Source organism: Heteronotia binoei, chromosome 8 (assembly GCF_032191835.1).
Source record: "Heteronotia binoei isolate CCM8104 ecotype False Entrance Well chromosome 8, APGP_CSIRO_Hbin_v1, whole genome shotgun sequence".
NCBI classification, from domain to species: Eukaryota; Metazoa; Chordata; class Lepidosauria; order Squamata; family Gekkonidae; genus Heteronotia; species Heteronotia binoei.
This window is the reverse complement of record NC_083230.1, coordinates 92824158-92846710: the sequence shown is the minus strand read 5'-3', so window position 1 is coordinate 92846710 and position 22553 is coordinate 92824158. Positions and strand designations below refer to the sequence as shown.

The window sequence follows — 22553 nt, the reverse complement described above, 5'->3', positions numbered from 1 at the left end:
ATCAGATTATTATAGATTAACGACTTTCTTTCTGCTTGTCCAAAAGACCCAGCATTCCATCATAACGTGAAAAAGGGGGGAAGGCGAACCCTTTTTAAACACAATAAAAAGCATAGGGCATTTTTAAAAAGCTAGGCAGGGGGACACAGGCCTGTGACTGCAATTTACTCCCAAAAAACAACAATAAAATAATGGCAGGGGTTTTTACTGAAGAGAATCAGGAGGGGGGAAAGAATATTTATCATTATGGGAAAATTAAGGACTCTTAACTGCAGGTGCAGAGCTAATGAAAGAAGGGTATGTGAGAATCACAGTTTTGCATTTGTAACTTTCTGTACTCTGACCGGTAATTTGAGTAGAAAGCCCTACAAGAAAACTTGAAAGTATCCCTCCCCCACTCCAAAGATTATCCTTATACATGCACCTAGTCAGGAGCTCCGACATAATGTGTAAGTTTGGATATTTCTCTGCATAACAAAAGGTTGTCGCCTCCTGGCTCAAAGCCCTCATAGATTTATGAAAATTCGGAGTGGGTTTACTTATTCTGTGTGTGTGTGTCAGTATATTTTTGAGAATGTGGCTGTAATCTTATGCATGCTTGCCTGGGAGTAACTCCAATGAACAAAGTGTGGCTTCTTTCCAAGTAAACATGCATATTGCATGGTTAGAAGCACTATGCAAGGCCAGCATCAGGGGCCAACTTGGTGGGAGCATCTTCCAAGACCCAAGGGACATCACACAAGTCACCCACCAAGGTGAGAATCTTGGCCCATCCTGCTCTCTGTAGTTCTGCCACACAAGACCCAGAAACTGCTAAATAGGGAGTGTGTGTGTGGGTGTGTGAGAGAGAGAGATGAATGAGAATGATGCATTCAGTGGTATGGAAGGGCGCACTTCAGTAAATCTTGCTCCAAAGTTGGAACTGGTCCATATACCCCCAGTTCACATGAGGATAACAGCCATAGTAGTAGGTGATATGAAGGCCTTTGAAATGGAGAGCCATAGCTGCTCATAGTAGACAATACTGACCTTAATAGACCAGTATAAGGCAGCTTCATATGTTCAGATGCCCTTCAATCAGAGAAGCTGCATGATTGGATACAGGCTGGTGAAAATTTAAAACAATCATTTGGGGGGGGGGAGGGGATACATCAATTAAAAAAGAACAGACTCCAGCAAATTAAAGTGAAAGTCAACAATGTTAAACAGCAGCTTCACAGTTCAGTAGCGAATAAATCTTAAAAGGCTACATACTAAAGAGAATTGCCTTTAGCAACCAACAAAAAGCCAATAGGGATGGTGCCTCTGGGAAGATAGTTCAAGGGCATGAAATTCAGCCTGCACAGATGCATCACTGGGCATCCCACACTTATCATTGGCCCACACAGATGAGCATCTCTCTCTCTCGGCTTGGCTTCGCGAACGAAGATTTAAGAAGGGTGCAATAGTCCACGTTTGCTGCAGGCTCGCTGGTGGCTGACAAGACCAATGTGGGACAGGCAGGTCCGGCCACAGCGGCTGCAGGGAAAAGTCTGATTTAGGGTTGGTCCTGTAGCAGTGCGATTCTTCCTCAATCTCCTTTTGTCCTCAAGACCAGCTATGCGTGCGTTCTCAAAGGAAGAGACAGCCTGGTGGATGGTGTGCCTCCATGCTTTGCGATCTGAGGCTAGGTCAGACCACTGGTGATGGTTGATGTGACAGGTGCTAAGGGATGACAGGTGCTAACAGATGAGCATAGGGCACTCCCAAACACCCTGGGGCATAGCATCACAGGAGAAGGTAGTAGGTATCTAGGTTTTTCCCAGCCCTTGTGTTGGATTTTCAGCAGCAAAGTAATGCAAAAGAAAACAGCCACGTGTTTGTTTTGTTTTTAAAAAAGACTTTACTAAGAGATCAAAGGGGGAAAGGGTACCTTTTCCTGAGCCTGCTTCAGTGGGGAGGGTGGGATATAAGCCAAATAAATAAATAATACCTGGATTTAAAAGAATAAAGCATAAACAGACTAGCTAACTCCCCTTTGTGTTCTCTGGAACAAAGAAACAAAAAGTTCCCAAAATGCCTAAAGTGACCAAAAGGCATGTAATAGCCCCAATAATACAACATCTAGTTTGAATATGGACACTGGGACCAGAGCTTGCAATAAACCCAGATGCCAACTTTGCTGCCACATACACCCAGAACAACACAATCACTTGACCTAACAACATCAACTTCACCATCATAGGCTTATTCACATGCTCATCTCCTAACACAGCATATGTCATTATATGCCAACAATGCCTTTTGGCTCTCTACATAGGACAAACAGGTCAACCCTTCATGAATGGATAAATGGACACAAATCTGACATCAAGAATCAGAAGACTGAGAAACCTGCAGGAGAATGCAGGGCTTTTTTGTAGCAGGAACTCCTTTGCATATTAGGTCATACCCTTCTGATGTAGCCAATCCTCCAAGAGCTTCCAGTAGGCCCTGTAAGAAGAGTCCTGTAAACTCTTGGAGGATTGGCTACATCAGGGTGGTGTAGCCTAATATACAAAGGAGTTCCTGCTACAACCCCACCCCCTGATGTTGAGTCAGTTGCTATCTCATGCTATCATTTTTGTCCTGACCTGGATAGTCCAGGTAACCTGATCTCAAGCTAAGCAGGATCAGCCCTGGTTAGTACTTGGACAGGAGACCACCAAGGAAGTCTGGGGTCATGACGCAGAAGTAGGCAATGGCAAGTCACCCCTAAATGTCTCACCTTGAAAATCCTACAGCAGGGGTGGCCAACGGTAGCTCTCCAGATGTTTTTTGCCTACAATTCCCCTCAGCCCCAGCCATTGGCCATGCTGGCTGGGGCTGATGGGAGTTGTAGGCAAAAAACATCTGGAGAGCTACTGTTGGCCACCCCTGTCCTACAGTGTCAGCCGCAAATTGAGAGCACTTTCCACTATCATCGCCCTGACCTGGATAGCCCACACTAGCCTGATCTCATCCAATCTTGGAAGCTAGCTGAGGTTGGTTCTGATTAGTGTTTGCATGGGAGACCACCAGCAAAGTCCGTGGTCATGATGCCGAGGTAAGCACTGGCAAATTCACCTCTGAAGAGCTCTTACCTTGAAAGCCCATTGGGCCACCATAAGCTGCCTGTAAACTGAGAGCCCTTTCCACCACCATCAGCTTTCCTGACCTGTTACAAGGATTAATTGAGAGTTGAATGCGTGTACAACTCTGAGCTCCTTGGAGGGAGGGTGAGATTAAAAAAAATCTAATCAACAGCCATTTCAGAGTATGCCAGTTGTTGCATAAATTCAATTATCCCACGTTCAAAGCCCACCAGTTTGATCATATGAACAGCCCCCTGTGTCTGCCTGCCTGTCAATAGGATTGCCCCTTTCATTTTTGCTCCAGTGTCTTTTTAACAGCCTGATATGTATTTGGATTGGATTGGAACAGCCTGATATATATCAGCTGCAGAAACAGAATGAGAAGGAAATTATAATATTGCAACCAGGCTAGTGGAAAAATAATAGAGGTACATTAAAAAAAAAAAAGAGGTGCCAAGCAACAGGCGTGGGCACAAGTCTCCACCAACAAACCTGTACCATCCACAAGCAAGTAGCCTGCCAGGTAGCTCTTCCTTCCTCCCTTCTTCCCACCCTGTGACAGCCAAGTAGAGGACAACAGGTTTCCAGCAATCCTCTCTCACAATGAGAGGGAGAAACCTGCCTTCCATTATATGTCTGACACTCCGCCACTGTATTTCAAAGTGTTACCAAACATTTTAGGCTAATATGAAGACCAGTTTTGTTTTTTTTAAAAAGCAGATCTTGCATAGCTGTTTATAATAAAAAGCATCCGCACCCCATTTAATACCATGTATATCAGAATGTTTTATTTCCAGGGATTGTTCAAGAGGCTTTATAACAGGGAACCCCAAATGTCTTGAGCTTATGGGCACATTTGGAATTCTGAAATGGCGTGGTGGGCACAACAACAAAATGACTGCCACAACATGGCTGCTGCAGATTGCAGAGCCCACCACAAAGTGATTGCCACAGCTTAACTTCAGTAACAGAGCATAGATCCTTGGGCCGTGGTGGCAGATGCTGCCAAAGCAACATTTTAAAAAATCTGCACAGCCAATCAAATCTCCAACAGTAAATCAAAAGCCTTGCTAGACAAAAGCTACTTGGCCACACCCAGTTGCCTTATACTTTCCCATCTTTTGGATCAGAGCAGTCTGGGCATCACACCTATTGTCAGCACAGCCTTTTTTGAGCCTGGTTCCAAGATGAAGATTCAGGCTTCTGTAAAGAAAAGCATCAAAACATTTCAAAGGATTGATTAAGTCTCATCCCTCTGTCAAAGACTTTGATTGTAATAGTAACTTCTCTTCTATATAAGTGGTTATCTGTGTTAAGAAATCTTTGCTTGTCCAGTCCAATGCAAAGCCAGATTGGAAACATCCTGCTAGTTAGTGGCAACAATATTTGTCAAACCATGCCCTTTTGGCAGATTCCTCTTATATCCAAATGTTTGAGAAACATTCCTCCCCTGCATCTGTTAAAAACAAAAATAAAGGTCAAGTTTTTAAAAATCACTTCTTGGGCTTGTTTGGTGTGGTAGTTAAGAGTGATGGCTCTAATCTGAAGAACCATATTTGATTTCCTCACTCCTCCAAGTGAAGCCAGCTGGGTGACCTTAGGTCAGTCACAGTTCTCTCAGAACTCTCTCGGCCCCACTTACCTCACAGGGTGTCTGTTGTGGGGAGAGGAAGGGAAGGAGACTGTAAACTGCTCTGAGACTCTGAGTGAAGGACAGGGTATATATCCAATCATCATCATCTCCTCCTCCTCTTCCTCTTCTTGGAACTTTTAATGACTACCAATTTTAATTAATACCAGAGCTAGGAGGTAACCTCAAGGGAATACCTTGGAACTGGATCATATGACTCCTTTGTAAGTTGGACCTTAAGCCTTCTTCCCATAAGCCTTCTTTCAAAAGAAAATGCTTCCTCCAATGGTGTATTACTTTTTTGATGGAGAAAAGTCTTTGTTAAAGGAGACCTTTCTCTGCTGGGGAAAATCTTAATGGAAAGCAACCACAGATACACAATCAAGACTAATCAAGAAACTGCTTTATTTAAAAGATGTGTTAATGAGTGTGTGTGGGGGGGATATTTACAAAGTAAAATGTTTGACTCCACTTAAAGTGAAAAAGGTGTGAAACAAACAAACAAAAAACCCATGCAAGTAGTAATAATAAACGGGGCCATTGTGAGATGATTGGGGATAGAGGGAGGTACGATGGTAGGAGAAGGTACTGGTTTGGGAAAGGAAGGGGTTAGGCTCAGTCCTGTTCCAAACTTCGTCCCATCCCAAGACACACTGGTGTGGGGGCTAGGCCTAAGTATCCTCCTTCAACACTGATGCAGTGCAATGCCAGGTCCATTAATAATAAAACCACTGCATTGCATTATTACTATGCAATGCATAATATGGATCTGGCTTGCATGACCAAGACCTGGATCTGGGAGGGTGAAACTGCCAGGTTTCTTGGTCCTTCATATGTCTCAAACTGAAGGGTGGGGGGCGGGTGGCTATCCTTTCCTGAAAGGGTTTCTTTTTCAGGGCACTCCCCATACTAAAGATCACCAGTATTGATTGTGTTGGCCTGGTGTGGAACTCTGAGAAGTCTAGCTGTCTGCTTGGTGTACCACTGCCTAGCACACCAGCAGACAGGTTATCAGCTGGGGTAACCAAGGCCACTTTGGTCCCAACGAGCCCTGAAATCAGACTGCAATGGATTCAAACAATCCACCATTCAGGAATTCCTGAAGTTGGCCAGCCATCACTTGTTCAGTTACTTTGGCACATTTGAGATTGGATGGTAGTTATTCAGCTCTTCTGGGTCCAGAGCAGATTTCTTTAGGAGTGGACTCACCATTGCCTACTTTAAGGCAAACACAACCAGGGTTTTTTTTTTTTTTTCCTGTGGGAATACGGTGGAATGAAGTTCAGGAAACATAATTCTTTTTGGAAACAGAATTCTCAAAAAATGTTTAAAAGTTCACCAGGGGCACTCATGTGTTTCCCCTTCATTTCCCTCTTGAGAGTTCCAGCACCAATTTTTCCAGAAAAATTTCAACATTTCCACTGAGTTCAAATATCAGAAGAAGAAAAATTATCCTAAAGCAGGAAAGGGGATCCAGCCATCCTCCAAAGAGCCTTCTTTCAGTCTATGAATGCTTCCCCCATCTTAAGTGGCTTCTTAGACTTGAGGAAGGCTTCCATCTTAACTCAGTGGAATGGTAGGTTAGGGTAGGTAGAAGAAGAAGAATTGCAGATTTATACCACGCCCTTCTCTCTGAATCAGAGACTCAGAGCAGCTTACAATCTCCTATATCTTCTCCCCTCACAACAGACACCCTTTGAGGTGGGTGGGGCTGAGAGGGCTCTCACAGCAGCTGCCCTTTCAAGGACAACCTCTGCCAGAGCTATGGCTGACCTAAGGCCATTCCAGCAGCTGCAAGTGGAGGAGTGGGGAATCAAACCTGGTTCTCCGAGATAAGAGTCTGCACACTTAACCATTACACCAAACTGGCTCTCTCCCTCTACTCCCTCTAAGCTGTGGAATCCTGGGAGGAAAAATTCTACTTCATGAGCTACTGACATTAAAGTTGTGAGCTACTGCATAAATTAGTTTGCCATGGGGTCATTTTTCCTGAGCTAAGACAAAAATATGTGAGCCAGAGGCTAAAAGACTGTGAGCTAGCTCACTCTAACTCAGCTTAGAGGAATACAGGGTAGGATCCACCCCAGGATGTTTTATTAGTCATTGTTTCCAGTTTGTTAGCTAGGGCTTGGGGTGTAGAAAAATTAAGAAGACTCAGCCATGGTTAGTGACAGACAGCAAAGCTGGGCTAGCAAAGCCAACCAACTTCATGGCAAGCACTGGGGTTTTGTGCAAGTCTATGGATTTGCTCCAGGGACCAGCTCCCTGGTGCTGTCTCTCCTAGAATGAAGAAGTCTGGGAACAATGGGAAGAATCAGTGTTGCTCCATTCCTTGGCAAGGCTGAACACCGCACTATGTGTATAGGTATATGCATGCAAAAGTTCATCATGACCCAAGAGCTACATATTTCTCAAAAACTGGTACAACTGGGTTCTGTTTATCCCTTGGTTACTATTTCACCCACTGACAACTGGAGTACCTACTCAAGTGCTTTCATATATACAAGTATTTTGTATGAACGTTCTGTGGGACAAAGGGTTGCATGTTTCTGCAAAATGGAGTCAAGGCAAGATAGAAAATATCCCTTCACTGAAATCAAACCAATGTCGTCCTTATCTCAAATGCTGAAACCAGTTGCTTTTGATAGATCCAAGATGGCAGCCATGTTGGTCTGAAGCAGTTGAACAATGCAGGAGTCAAGTTTCACCTTTAAGACCAACCAAGTTTTATTGAAAACGTAAGCTTTCATGTGCTCTCTAAGCTTACGTTCTCAATAAAACTTGGTTGGTCTTAACGGTGCAACTTGACTCCTGGTTGCTTTTGAGTCCTCTGATGGAGGCCTTTTTGGAGTAAAGAGTTTTCCAACATCATCTCCAATTGCCTGACACAAGAGGCACATCTTTCAAGTCACAGTCATGCCTACCCAAACTGAATCCAGACATTGGCTGTCCAAAACAAGATTTGTGGAGCATTATGGAAGAAGAAAATATTGGATTTATACCCTGCCCTTCACTACCTGAAGGAGTCTTAGTGTGACTTACAATCTCCTTTCCCTTCCCCTCCCCACAAAAGACACTCTGTAAGATAGGTGGGGCTGAGAGAGCTCTAACAGAAAGTGTTCTTTTTATGCCATTAAAGTTTTTTTAATTTTGAAATTTGATTTGAAATTGTTCTTGAACAGAACAGCTCCAAGAGTTATGACTGACCCAAGGTCACTCCAGCAGGTGCATGTGAAGGAGTGGGGAATCAAACCCAGTTCTTCCAGATAAGAGTCTGCACACTTACCCACTACATCACCCTGGCTGTCATGGAGACTTCGCCAGCACACTGAGAACAAAAGGCTTCTACTGTGTGTAGCCAAAGGTGCACTCTATTGAATTTGAGATGGAATACTGTACTAACTAACCAGTTAACTCCCAGTAAAGGTCACCCAGCTACCTTCCATAACAGAGTAGGTATCTGAAACCTGGGTCTTGTAGATCCTAGTCCACCCTAACTATTACTTTACATTGACTCTAACCTTGGTAGAACTCATCATCACCTCTAGGCACCAAGGAATGCCTTAGCACATGATGGTGCTATTATCACCAGATCATACAGGACCTTTTTTTCTGGAAAAAGAGGTACCAGAACTCTCAAGAGGGAAATGAAGGAGAAACACATGGATGCCCCTCTTGAAATTTAATTTTTTATTTTTTTTAGAATTTTGTTTCCACAAAGAGGTCCGGAACTCCATTCCACTGTGTTCCCCTTAGGGGAAAAAAACCCTGAGAGCCTACAAAGGGGAAGGTAGTTACTGTTATTCCAGGGGTGGCCAATGGTAGCTCTCCAGATGTTTTTGCCTACAACTCCCATCAGCCCCAGCCATTGGCCATACTGGCTGGGGCTGATGGGAGTTGTAGGCAAAAAACATCTGGAGAGCTACCATTGGCCACCCCTGTGTTATTCAGTTATTTATTTGAGATCCAGTGTGAAGTAGCAGCTAGACTCTCAGACTAGGATCTGGGAGACTCCAGGTTCAAATCCCCAATCAGCCTTCGAAGGTTTCTGGATGACCCAGAGCCAGTCACACATATTAACAGTTAATCTCACAGGGTTGCTGCAAGGATGAAATGGACAAGAGGAGGAAGATGAAGAAAGGTGGAAGTATAAGGTGAAAGTATAAGTTAAGTCAATAAATAACTTGTGGGAGAAAGGTGGAAGTAAAAGTTAAACCAATAAATAACTCAGTACTGGCTTGAGGCTCCAACTTATCTAGTCAGAAATGAGTTCTATTTCGCTTAATAAAATGTAATTCCAAGTATGTACAGGCATGTTCTCTTGCTGGAATATATTTACAAGTTACCAACACTTTCATTCATTATAGAGTTAAATTGCATGTTAAATGGTAAACAGGAAATTACCTAGCAATCCTGTAACCAATTAGAAGTAGATATGTTTGCCTGGGAAGACTGTGGGTGGTGTTAGTATAATGAAGCTATCTTTGACCTGTTTATTGGCTGATCAATATATTGTCTGCATTTATTATTGTATTTCCTCTCTTTGTTTGTGAGGAAGAAGATGCCATTACTGTTTTAGCCATGCAATAGTCAAGATCTAGCTCTAGAAACTCAGTATGTATCTTTCTTTATTTTCTCCAAAGTCCCCCCCCCATGTTTTAGTACAGTATTTTTCTCTTTTAAGCAATACACTGGAGTTGATTTGTGCCTGTTTATTCTGCAGTCTATACATAACCCAACAACTCTACAAGAGAACTGTTAAGTTGGAATGGTACCCAGTTGTTAAGATGAGATGGCATGCTGCATGAAGAGACAAAAGAGGTGGAAGGTAGCAAATAAGGCTGAGTACTGTGTGGGGGTGGGGAAGGAATGCTGTATTATGAATGCCACTGATTGGCAGTAACTCTTGTCTTGTAGTTTCACTTGTTGCCACCCAGACCCTTAAACCTTTTCTCAGGTAGAGCTGCCTGAAGTTATTCATGAGCGCGGTAGGGGGACATCGTTTCAGCCAATATTAGTTTCATATTCTAATTACTAAGCAGAAAAAGGGTTTTAAAAATTACAAACACCGCTCATGGACAAAGACTGCAGCTTCAGAGACTCCACTTGGTTTGCAAAAAAGGCATCCCTTAATTTTGAACTTGGGAGCCAGCCGGCCAGGGCTGTTTCTCCAAACAATCGCGCCACCTCCCTTAGCCCACCATGCCCTGCGACTCTTCTGCCTCAGAGCTCCTAGAAAATATGGCCAGCTCTTCGCTCACACCGCAGCCCCAGTTGGCTTCCCCGTCGCAGATTTGCTCCTCAGAAGACCCCACTCCGTTCAGGTGCCGACATCTTCTCACACCGTCTGCTTTTGGGAGAAGAGGCCAAAGGTTCTCGCCAGCGAACCCCTTCACTCTTGGGGCGACTGGGACGTCTCCCGCCCTCCTCTCAGCCGGGCGACCACCTCACCCTTTCCTTCGCACCCCCCGGCCCACCCCTCCATGCCGCCTACTCCCGAGCCTCAGCCAATCAGCGAAGGCTGCGCTGTTGTGCTGTCTGCCTTCTCTCCCCCTCCCTCACCCCCACGCGGTGGCCCAGCCCAATTGTTTATTCAGTGGCTGGGCCAACGGCACGCGCCTGGCGCACGCACTTGCAACAACAAACCTTGGAAGGGGAGCGGTGGGGGGAGGGCGTCGCGGAGGCGGAGTTGGGGCCAGCGCGTGTGCGTGGGGTTTTCTTCCTCTCTCCGTGTGTGTGTGTTGTGCTCGCCCCTCTATCGGTCCATCCATTCCCCCCCCCCTCCAGCCGCCGCCACCACCGCCACCCCGCGCGTTGAAAAGGCAGCGGCGCTCCCCGGCTGGCGGCCACTCATTGCAAAGCTGGGGAGTGTGGAAGGCGCAAGGTGCAGAGTGTGTGTGTGAAGGGGGCGCAATAGCAGTAGGACAAGGCGGCGCGGGAGGGGGAGAGTGACAAGGAGGGGGGCCAGCCAGCGGCGCTCCGGCCGTCCCTTATAAGACAGACAATCTCTGGACCTTTTTGGCACAAGAGGCTTTGCGAAGCAGGCTGCGCACACGCGAGCGCCACGAGCCTCCTTCGGTTCCAAAGAAAAGGGAGGAGGAGGAGGGCAAAGCCACCGGAGCTCCCTCTCTCGCTCGCTGCCTCCGCGAGCCCCCTTCTTTTCCTTCCCTCCCCGCGCCGAAAGCCTCGAGCCCCGCCGCGCGCCTTTTCCTCCTTCGCGCGGCCGCCCAATGGCCAGCGGCAGCCCCGCCAAGATGGACAGCAGCGCCAGCCAGCCGCCACCTCCTCCGCAGTTCCTGCAGCCCGCCTGCTTCTTCGCTGCTGCTGCGGCGGCGGCCGCCGTGGCCGCCTCACAGAGCGCGCAGCAGCAGCTGAGCCCAGCGGCGGCCGGCGGCCAGCCCTCTCCAGGCGCCGCCAAAGCGCCTGCTGCGGCTGCGCCGAAGCCTCAGCAGCAGCAGGTCAAGCGGCAGCGCTCGTCGTCGCCGGAGTTGATGCGCTGCAAGAGGCGCCTCAACTTCAGCGGCTTCGGCTACAGCCTCCCGCAGCAGCAGCCGGCGGCGGTGGCGCGGCGGAACGAGCGGGAGAGGAACCGCGTCAAGCTGGTCAACCTGGGCTTCGCCACGCTGCGCGAGCACGTCCCCAACGGCGCCGCCAACAAGAAGATGAGCAAGGTGGAGACGCTGCGCTCGGCCGTCGAGTACATCCGCGCCCTCCAGCAGCTGCTCGACGAGCACGACGCCGTCAGCGCCGCCTTCCAGGCCGGCGTCCTCTCGCCCACCATTTCACCAGGCGGCTACCCCAACGACATGAACTCCATGGCCGGCTCGCCCGTCTCCTCCTACTCGTCCGACGAAGGCTCCTACGACCCCCTCAGCCCCGAAGAGCAGGAGCTGCTGGACTTCACCAACTGGTTCTGACGGGGAGGCCTGCGGGGCTGGGGCGCTGGCGCGGCTGCAGGTGGGCCTGGCTTCCCTTCCGGGAGGGGCGGGACAGGGTGGGGGGACAAGAGAGAAGAGATCCGGGGCCTTTGGGAGACCGAAAGAAAGAAGGGACGAATTTCTTGTGCCTTTACAAGGGCGGCCTTCAAGGCGCAGGGCTGCTCCACGACCTTGACATACCCCAAACCAGCAAAAGTCCCATCCCAAGGAGTTTACCCTGTAAAATTCAACGGGGGCGGGGGCGGGGGCGGCGGGGAGAGAAGGAAGAGTCAGGGAATGTAGTGAAGTTGAGGTGAGATCCAGACCCCAATGAAATCAGTGGCCTGTCTCCCCATTGATTGGAATGGCTGTGGACTGAGTGCTGAGTGGACACATACTCTGGAATAGCCTCCTGGAAATCAGCCTCGCTGTTCCAAGACAGGTGGGTTGTGGCTTGCCCTGATATCTGGAGGAGGGGAGGAGTCTTCTGGAGTGATTTTGAAGTGCCACCCTAAACAGAGTCACACCTTCAACAGCCATTGACTTTTGGGGACTTAGAGAGGGGCAACTCTGCTTAGGATCACACTGTCATTTGATGCCAGGCTGCAGAGCACCAAACACTCTCCAGAGTTTGGTCAACTATTGTTACCATCAATGAGGGCGCACTGGAGTAACTGATTTGTAATATGTTACAACCGTATTCATGGTATGGTTTCTGCAGTGGAGAAAGCGCTTCATCTACAGTAGGCCTGGAGAATTCTGCAGGTTTTAGCAAGGGTCTCTGAAAAACTAATCCAGAGCTGGTGTTCTTTGTACTGAGGCGTACACTTCTCTTGCGCATGGCTTGCAACAATGTTTTTAAAACAGCATATGAAACAACATGCTAAACAGCATGATATGGCACCCCTGGATTCCTCCCAGTTTGGCACTCTAATCCAAAAACACATCCACTACTGAGCATGTTCAGTTGATTTTTAACACAACTTTGGGGCCATACATTATACTTACTTGCACATTTCCAGCCCTGGCCTAATAACACACTGTATAAGCACACTTCTGGCCAATCTTATTAAAGTTTATTCAAAAGCGACTTCATTTGTAGTCTAGGAGGCATGCAGAGAATTAAAGCTTTTAATTGGCAGTGTGCTCCACTGAAGTTACTGGAAGTATGCCTATGGCATATATTTCACACAACTCAGAATAATTCAAGTTAAACTGGATTGTGAAGTTGGCAGTGGTTTGGCTCACTGAAGAGAATCTTGAAGCCAAGACCACTTGTCCCTGTCTGAATGCTAGCCAGAGATTTCACTGCTGTGTCTGGAAGTAGTCCTTGGATTAAGCATTGATGCTGACCGCTCTCTCTTTCTCTCTCCCTCTCCTTATGTTGTTACAGGATTGCTTGCTGTTGTGTCCTACTCCTTTTCCCTTCCTGATGTGGAAAGGAAAAGTCATACAATGAAAGCACAGAAGGAGTTTGGACTGTCTCTCCAAGAAACTGAAGCACTCCCTGATTCTGCCTTTGCACTCTAGGCCATTCCAAGAGACCCAAGACTGCAATCCTATGCACTCTTACTGGGAGTAAGCCTCATTGAACACTATGGGATTTACTTCCAAGTAAATATATGTGGGAGGAGGCTGTAGAATGGGCTTAGAAGCTACAGGGGGAGGGTGATGTTAGGGAACACCTATATGCTTGTTCTCAACCTCATAAGCAAAACAGCACTGCCTATTCAATATAAATCTTCTACACAGCAATGAGCTCTTCTCATTGAAACAAGAACAGTATTCCCCCTCCCCTTTTTTTGAAAGACTTACTCATTCATTTGAACAGAAATTGCAGCAGGACCTTGTTTACTCAGAACTAAGCCCCATTGAGTTCAGTGGGTTGTACTCTGAGGTAAGTGATTTAGGATTGCAGCCATGTGGCCCATTTCTAATGATGCTTACCAAATTCAGTGGAACTTACTCTCAAGTGAGCATCATAGGATTGTGGCTTTGGTTGCCTAATGCTTGTGATGATTTTGAAAATCAAAACTATGCTATATTCAAAGAATCCTTTAATGTGTCTCCCCTTTGTCTAGTTTTGACTCCCTCCCTACCATCCCCCATCATAAAATGCTTCCAATTTTTTCCTGTGAACTTTTTATTATATAAAAAAATCTATTTGTATCATTCCTAACCAATTTTGGGGATATATTAAGCTATTTTTGTATATAAGAGAGAGAAATTTATAGACTTTTTTTGTACAAATGTTTTAAAATGTGTATATCTTGATACCTTTTTAAAATATGTATTGCTTATTACCTCTTCATATCTAGATGCGTAGTCAACATGACCTTACAATTGCCATGTTTTTGTCATGTGGTTTTGTAAAGGACTTGGAAATGCCTCCAGATGTACTTTAGCACCAATGTGTCTTACTTTTTTAATAGAAACTTTGCTAATGTATTAATAATGTTATTAAACACTGTTCAAAGTGAACAAAGTTTATGCAGCTATTGTCCAAACGCAAAATGGTAGCTATTTATTTTACAAGCTGCTGCCTTTTGAAGAAGGAAAAAAAAATTTTTGCCACTGCCTTTTCATGCTGTTTTATTACAAACTTACAAAAAAAGAGAGAAATCCTGTATAATTGTGTTTTATACAAACTAGTTTGGTAATAAAACTTTTTTTTTCATTTAAAACAAGATCTTCCTGGTTCTTCTGCATATCTTTGGAGTTATTCATGTCTTGACACTGATGCTTCATGTATAAGAGTCAAATATATGGGAGGGGAGAAACATTCCTGGGGCTTGATCTGTGTATATCTGGATGGGTAGATGCAAGCCTATAATAGTACATTTCTGCATTTCTATTATGCAAACCTGTGCTGAGAGAGGCCCACATGGGTCATTGTCTTTCCTGTTAACTGCCACACATTTAAAGAATTTTCCCTAAAGAAGGAATCTTAGCAGCGAGGGAGCTTTTCCCCCCATCTTCACCTAAGAACCCTATTCACTTTCTGATAAATCAGAGTGTACACAAGAGAACAGGGAGGGATTTCCTGCGGAGAGGAGGCTTATAATTCATGTCATTGAAATGCTTAATTTGTCTAATATATATTCTTAATGTTTATCAGTCAATACACAAAATCTTGTTAGATAGGTAGTACAGGAAGGGGAGGGGGGGAAATGAAATCAGCTAAGTAATGTAGGCCTGAGATTCAAGACACAGATCCTTTAAGCTTGTTGGGTTTTTCTACTCTTCCCAAACAGCGTGATCTGCCTGTAAAAGTACCCAATTACCAAGATTCAAAAAGAAATTGGGCCTTTTTTTTTTGGCTAACCTTGTTGTCAGTTAGCAAAGACGTGACCAGAATCCGCCTCGGGTTCATCCCCCCTCCTCTCTTCTCTTCTCCTCCCCCCCCTTCCTTGCCTAGCTCCTCCCGCTTCGCTTGCAAATTCAGTTTGCGTGCACCAAACCAAGCAGAAAGCAAAGCGCAAAATGAAGCTTAACAAAAAGAGAGAGGCAAGCCAATGCATTTTAGGTATCTTAAAATGTTTTTTTAAGCAATCCTATTTATATTTGCACGCGATTAATTAATATAGAGTGTCTCCATGCATTCACTATAGCGGAATTTTATTTAATTTGTCAGAATGCCGTTATATTTCATTCAATTAGCTCCCCGCTCCTGCAAATAATATGCCGTTAAGAATAGAAGGGAAAGAAGGAAAGAAATCACTAGATCTGCCATAGCTACAGTACAAAACTTCATTGTTTTAACTGGCTTTAAAAGTATTGTTTGTTTATGAAAATTATAACGGTTATCATCTCCTTTTTGCAACCTAGTCTCTCCTCCCCTTCTCCAAAGGTAGCTCTCATTTTTTGTTTGTTTACCCACTTTTGCAAAGGTGTAGAGATAAGGTATGCAAAGAAAGTTTAGCCAGTAATTTATGGCTGGAATATAACATCAGGATAATCTTTCATATTATAAAATGAATTTTCCTTTCCTTGTGTATACAGGTGTTCTCTCCTACCTCCCCCTTCTGCATAGTAAATATCCAGGCTTCTGAAACGAGGGGAAAAGTTGCGGGTGACTCTTTCTTAAAACACAGAACTGCCCCCCTCAATACACATACACACAGCAATTTAATCACTGAAGATAGGAAAGGGCAAAGCAGGATTGAGGTAAATCTCATTACATCTGCTCTAATCGCTTAGCAACACGAAACCTTTTCTTGTGCTCGGGGGCAAGCTATTCAGAGGCTCTGACAAGCCGAATTTCGTAAACTCCATAAATCAGGAGAATCCATTTGATCGCACTATAAGTTTTGAAACTACTCAGCCAGTGTGCTATAAAGAAGGGTGGGGGAGAGAAACAAACGATGCAGAAATGCAGGTGGGAATTGTTTGGCGGTTTAACAGAGGAGCGCTGCTTTAAAAGGGGGGCGGGCGGGCAAATACATCTCGACCATGTTGGAGCTTTTTTTTTTGTTTTTATCCCGCTTCTAAAGAATGACTGTGCTAACAAAGCTGGAGCAATTCAATAAATGCTCTTTGAAATGCGGGAACAAAAACACAATCCTGGGCTGGGCAAAGCCCAAAGGCTGCACCGTTTCATAACAAGACATCGGAGGAGGTATAGTTGGGTTTGCAGGATCTGAGATATTAAAATAGGCGAGAGGAAACACCGCGCACAGCTTAAAGCCCTGCGCGTCTCTTTTGGAGAGCATGGAGAGAGAGAGCCAAACAACCAGGGCTTGTTGTGTCTGAGTCGTCCAGAGTAGTTTTGTTGTGTGCGTCTGACAAAAGCAAAACAGAAGTTATATGGGGAGGGAGAGGAGAGAGAGCTGTGTACACACCACTTCAGAGAAGATCGGCTGGTCAGAACGGTTTGGGGGTCTCAAAAGAAAGGATCTCTCAGCCCCCTTCTTCTTTGGGTTATAAATCCTGAAGCAACAACAAGAGCTAAATTAACCCAGTGCTCTAGGGTAGAGTGGGCCCTGGAGTGCAGGCAGGCCATCTTCAAGGAAGTTTCTGGAAAAGTCAGTTTCTGCATTCTAGTCCATCTTTTTAGCTTCTCCTCGGCCCCGCCCCCCGCCCGCCCTTGGGGTTCAGGACTTGGTACCCAGTCCTCCACATCTAGTACCTGCAAAACTACCAGATACCAATTTTCAGAATGCATAAATTGGCTCTACAACCCCGCCCCCCCCTTTAGGAAATTGTTGCTTACCTAGTAGTAAGCAATGTTTTCAAAGTGCAGCCACATCCCCTTTCCATTCCCTATCTGTGTAGCTCCTGGGGTACAAAATAACCTCACGAAAATCAACCGGATTCCTAATCTGGGGTGCTTTTACAGAAATGATTTCGGGAGGAGTAGGATAAAATATTCCATGAGTTCCTTTCAGAAAATGCTGATCCAGGGAAGCAGCCAGAAGTGCTCTGGAGAGATAAGGCCCCCTTGCTTTTTCATAGAAAGATGACTGGGTGGATAAGGCTGCACAGCACCAATGTGAGTTATTAAACATGCAAAAGAGAGGGAGGATCTAAACAAAAGACACATTCTCAGCTCCTATGAAAGTGTGCATCTGGGGCCCTGGTATCTGAAACAGGCACTGATTTCTGACATCAGAAACTTTTGTAATGGAACATTATGACTACCCAGAGATTCATTGGAATTTGGCTTGAGGTAGTGAATACAGCCCAAAGACTAGTGTAAATAACTGCCCCTCCCCCAACATAGATAGGGATTTGTCATAGATATTTATGAAATATTTTGAACTTTTTGGTTTTAAATAGGAAGGTTTCTAAGTGATAAAGACTTCTGCAGTGAACTAAAGCTCAGAGCACACCTTTCAGATGCCAAGTTCACACAGACATTAAAAGCGCAGGCTTGGGTTCTAGAATTTTCTGTGATCCCAAAACGACTCAACTTTTGACATCTTTTGTATCACACATTAAGGGTTGTGGGTATGGGAGCTCTTCTCCCCCCCCCCCCCAGCTGGTCCTGCCATTAGGCAAACTAGGCAATTGCCTAGGGTGCCAGCCTTCCAGGAGTACCAAATTGTTCTGACTGTAAGGGGGAATTCCCGGGGTTTGTGTTTGTGTGTTTTGTGAATACTACCAAGATTCCTCCCTCCCAATAATGGCAGGCTGTGGTTGCAAAGCAAGCAGCGGCGTTATAGGCCTCAGTCCTTCCCTTTTGCCTGTCGCTTTTTCCCTTTCCTCTGCTTCATTTACGCGGGGGGAAGGAGGGAAGGAAATAATGCGCATTACCTCGTTTCTTCGGAAGATAAGGTGGGGGGGGGGTGCGTGTGCGCGCGCGCTCTGAAGTGTTAGAGAAGCAGACTTTGCCCTCATCTGACGCCTGCATACTTTCCCCGTTGGCTGCACCAACTTCAAATCAAATCTCCAGAGATGTTTCCAGAGAGGAGTGACTGGAGAGTTTTGCATCTTTCAGTGGGATTTGGACGCGGGGAGGGGGGGGGGGCGGGTAATCACATCAGCCCGCAGGCTTCAATATAATCTAAAGGCGTCAAAGTTCCGTGCAGCATTGCAGAAACTTTCCAGAAGGCGTGTGAAGCAGACCCTGTAGATTTTCTCCTCCTGTCCCTAATCCGGATCTACTTCAATAATGTGCTCCCTCGGCCTTCTGGGAAAACCCGATTACCTGTTTTCCTTCCCTAAAGATTCCTTGGTCGTCGTAACCCTTTCACTCTTGGGACTTATTTCGGACTCACTGGGCACAGACGTCGGCTGGGAGTGCTCTCAGATTCATGACCTGGCTTTGGCTCCCGAACCGACCCCACTCCCTTTCCTTTGCTGCAGGTGGCTCTCCAAGGCCCGTCGCCTCCTTTTGTCTGCCAACAGGCCCTTGGGGCAGGTTGAACTGCCGCGCGAGCTCAGGGGGTGCGTGGCTGCTGCCCGGGAAGGCGGAGGAGCGCGTGTCGAACGTCATGATTTATTCACGCTGCAGCCCAGCCCGCCCTGGGCTCTGATTGGCTGTAGGCATGCGCCCCCTGTCATCTGCATGAGCCCCAGGCCCCTCCTGGCCCTCAGCTACCGGGATGAGAAGAACTCTCTGGGCTGGGCGGGAAGGGGGAGACTGGCGGCAGAGAAGGGGGCGCGCGCGGTGGCAAAGGTGCCCCTGGGCGGATGGCGCCATGAAGTGCCGCAATCAGACGCCCAGGCTAGAGTTTGCACCAGCTGCTCAAAGTGCCGCCCGAGAGCGACTGGAGCACGCTCCGCACTTTGATTTGTTTGCTTTCTTGGGAGGAGCGGGATTTGGAGGGGGGTGGGTGGAGAACACCTGCCAGAAGGGAAGCAAAGGTCAGTTTGGGATGCACTTTCCGTCACTAAAGGGGAACGGGCCGGGCTTCAGAGAAGTGGACAGCAAGCAACTCCTTCGGAAGTCCCATCCCCTTGAGCGGACTTGCTCCCAAACAGACGTGGTTGAGATTGAAGTTCTTAGCTTGGATGAAGGCTAGCTTCTTGTTGTGTATTTTATCTTCTTATATTATTTACAGTCCGCCTTTGTCATGGACTTTATTTGTAGTCCGTCTTTCTCACTGGAACTCAAGGCGGATGACAGCAAAATCAACAAGATTCAGTTAACAGTGAAATAGGATTTGGTTTGTACTTCCAACCAGTAGTCTAAAAAACAACTGAAGCAAGCATGTGTCAACACGATGCATTTAAATGATGCAAAATTACACAGTGGGATTCAACCCACAACAAACTATACATGGTTGTACTGACCACAGTTCCCAATAATTTATCCAAGTAAACTTGTGAAGACTCTTGTATAGTGCTACCCTATTGCCCAGGGGTGGCCAAACTGTGGCTTGGAACCCACATGTGGCTCTTTCACACATATTGTGTGGCTCTGGAAGCCCTCACCACCCCATTAGCTGGCTTGGAGAAAGCATTTCTCTCTTTAAATCACCTTTCCAAACCAAGCCAGACAACAGCTTGAAGAATGCATTTAAAGTTGCTGTCTTTCCACCTCCCCTCCCTCATCCATCCATCCATCCATCCATCCATCCATCCATCCATCCATCTATCTATACCTACCTACCTACCTACCTACCTACCTACCTACTTCATCATCATCATCTCCCTCCCTCCTTCCCTCCCTTCCTTCTGACATTCAAACATCTGATGTTCATGTCTTGCAGCCCTCAAACATCTGATGTTTATTCTTCGTGGCATTAAGGAAGTTTGGCCACCCCTGCTACTGCCGGTGTAGAAAAGCCCTTTTGAACAATTCAGTTTTGCATAGTTTGTAGAATGCCAATAGAGTGGGAGCATTTCTGACCACAGGCAGGCCATCCACAACACAACAGAAAGTCACTTGTATGTATGCCTTCATTGATTTCTGTCCACCTGCAGAAAATTTGCTTGGATGAGCAAAGCTGTTGTGGGATTTTTATTTTTATTTTTTTGCAGGGATGCTCAGTAATCCAAGCACTCAAACCACTTCATACACTTTAAAGGTAAAGGTAGTCCCCTGTGCAAGCACCAGTGATTTCCGACTCTGGGGTGACATCACTTCATGACCGGCAGACTTTTTTTTATGAGTCAACTTTGAGCCAGCTACCTGAACCCAATTTCCACTGGGATCAAACTCAGGTCATGAGCAGAGCAGTACTGCAGCTTACCACTCTGTGCTATGGTAATACGCATTAAAGGCAGGGCCGGTCCACCCACTAGGCAAATTAGCTATTTGCCTAGGGTACCAGAAGAGCAGGGGCGCTGAATTTGGCCCTCCCCCCGCCCCCTAGGCAAATCCCTATTTGCTCTCCCAGCCTCTTTCTCCCTCCCTTTGTCACCATTTCAATGCCCGAGAAGGGGCAGTGGAGTGCTGCGCTTCCTGGGCTCTTTAAAGGTCAACCCCAATCAGCTGATCGGTGGATAAAAGGGTGCTGGAGGCTCACGGCTCCTATGCCGGCCCACCAGCATGATCACAATCAGTGTGGGGTTGAGGGAGCAGTGGCGGCGGGAAGGACAAGTGAGCTGCTGAAAGAGTGGCCACCGTCGCTGCCTCCCCCCCTTCCTTCCTGGATTGTGGGGAAGGAAGGGGGGAGGCAGTGGTGGCTGCTCTTTCAGCAGTTCACTTGTCCTTCCTGTTGCTGCTGCCCCCTCAGCCCCGCACCAATCATGATTGAGCCGGAGGGCCGGCATAGGAGCCACAAGCCTCTGGCACCCTTTTACCCATCGATCAGCTGATTGGTGAGGGGACCTTTAAAGAGCTTGGGGAGCACGGTGCTCCAATGCCCCTTCCTGGGCATTGAAATGGTGAGGAAGGGGGAGGAGGCACTGCGGTGGGGGGGTGGGCGGGCACAGCATTGAAGAGGGGGTGGGCAGGCAGTGATTCTGCCTGGGGTGGCATTCGCCCTAGGGCTGGCCCTGATTAAAGGTTGCTATTCTTTTACTGGCTTATGTTTCTTTATTTATACCTTGCTTGTCTCCCCAGTGGGAATGCATTCCTCCATTTTAGCTTCATGACAACAACTGTGGGGAGGTAAGTTAGGCTGAGGAGAGTGCCAGTCCATGTTCACCCAGCAAGCTTCATGGTAGAGTCTGACACTCTAACCATTACACCACACTGTCAGGGATATTATTACCCACATATTTCAGAGGCTGAGAGAAAAAGGCTTATTATGAAGACCAGATAAACAGCACATATGAGAGTTTGCTGGCATATCGCCAAAACATTTTTTCTTCTGTGTTTCACCATTCAAATTCTGTTTTATATTTAAAATCCCATAAAATGAGACTCCAGAAAAATATCCATGCTAGTGTACTGAAGCACAACCAACCAGGACTCTTGTGGCATTTAAAAAGCAAACACATCTGTTGTGCCTGAGCTTTGTTGGCTGCATCCATTTCTGCCATTACACAGTGAAGGAGGTTATGTCCTATGAAACCTTTGTCTGAGGATGAGCCAGACAAAGTTAAGCACTGATTTCTGGACAGGCTGTTTGAGCTGGGAGGGGTTCCATGGTTCTGCTGTTTCTTGACTGACCAAATCTCTGGTGTTGGTCCTCAGTTGCTCCTTCGCTCGCCAGTTATTTTATTGTTTTTAAATCCTTAGTTTTGAAGCTTATTTATTAAGATTTACTACCAAGGAGCTCTGGCTGAGTGGAGTGAAGCTGGAATCTGAATCTTTTATGATTGACTGACCAAATCCAGAAAGTGGTGCTTGGAGACTGCTGCTTAGCCCTGTGTCATTGGGACCACACAAGTATCCATCTTGTCCCCACTGCTGTTTAACATCTACATGAAACTGCTGAGAGAGATCGCCAGGGGATTTAGAGTAAGATGCCACCAATTTGTGGATGACAGCCACCTATGTTTCTCCTTGTCTACTAAAACAAGTAGGCCTGTGGAAGATCTGAACAGGTGCTTAGGGAAGGTAATGGAAAGGGACCAAGGGTCACACTAGAGAAAACTGAGGTGCTGTTGGTAAATAGAAGAAGATATTGGATTTATATCCCGCCCTCCACTCCGAAGAGTCTTAGAGCAGCTCACAATCTCCTTTACCTTTCTCCCCCACAACAGACACCCTGTGAGGTGGGTGGGGCTGGAGAGGGCTCTCACAGCAGCTGCCCTTTCAAGGACAACCTCTGCCAGAGCTATGGCCGACCCAAGGCCATGCTAGCAGGTGCAAGTGGAGGAGTGGGGAATCAAACTCGGTTCTCCCAGATAAGAGTCCACAGACTCTCAAGCTGCTCAAGGACTGAAGAGTCAGACTGTCCTGGCTGCACCCTCCCTGAGGGTGGGGAGGGGCGGTAGCTTAGTGGTAGAGCATCTGCTCGGTAAGCAGAAGGTCCCAGGTTCGATCCCTGGCATCTCCAACTAAAAGGGTCCAGCCAAATAGGTGTGAAAAACCTCAGCTTGAGACCCTGGAGAGCCGCTGCCAGTCTGAGTAGA

At 46.6% G+C, this 22553-nt stretch overlaps 1 protein-coding gene across 1 annotated transcript; it reads left to right on the top strand.

The window, feature by feature from the left end:
- The first annotated feature begins 10908 nt into the window (after nucleotides 1-10908).
- On the top strand, nucleotides 10909-14323 carry ASCL1 (achaete-scute family bHLH transcription factor 1). Its single transcript, XM_060245601.1, has 2 exons — nucleotides 10909-11679; nucleotides 13033-14323. Exon 1 carries the CDS (start codon nucleotides 10953-10955, stop codon nucleotides 11637-11639), a length of 687 nt encoding a protein of 228 aa, XP_060101584.1. The 5' UTR covers nucleotides 10909-10952; the 3' UTR covers nucleotides 11640-11679; nucleotides 13033-14323.
- Nucleotides 14324-22553: the final 8230 nt, after the last annotated feature.

Coding starts and splice junctions, on each gene's coding strand:
- ASCL1 (XM_060245601.1), top strand. CDS start 10,953: ATGGCCAGCGGCAGCCCCGCCAAGATGGACAGCAGCGCCAGCCAGCCG.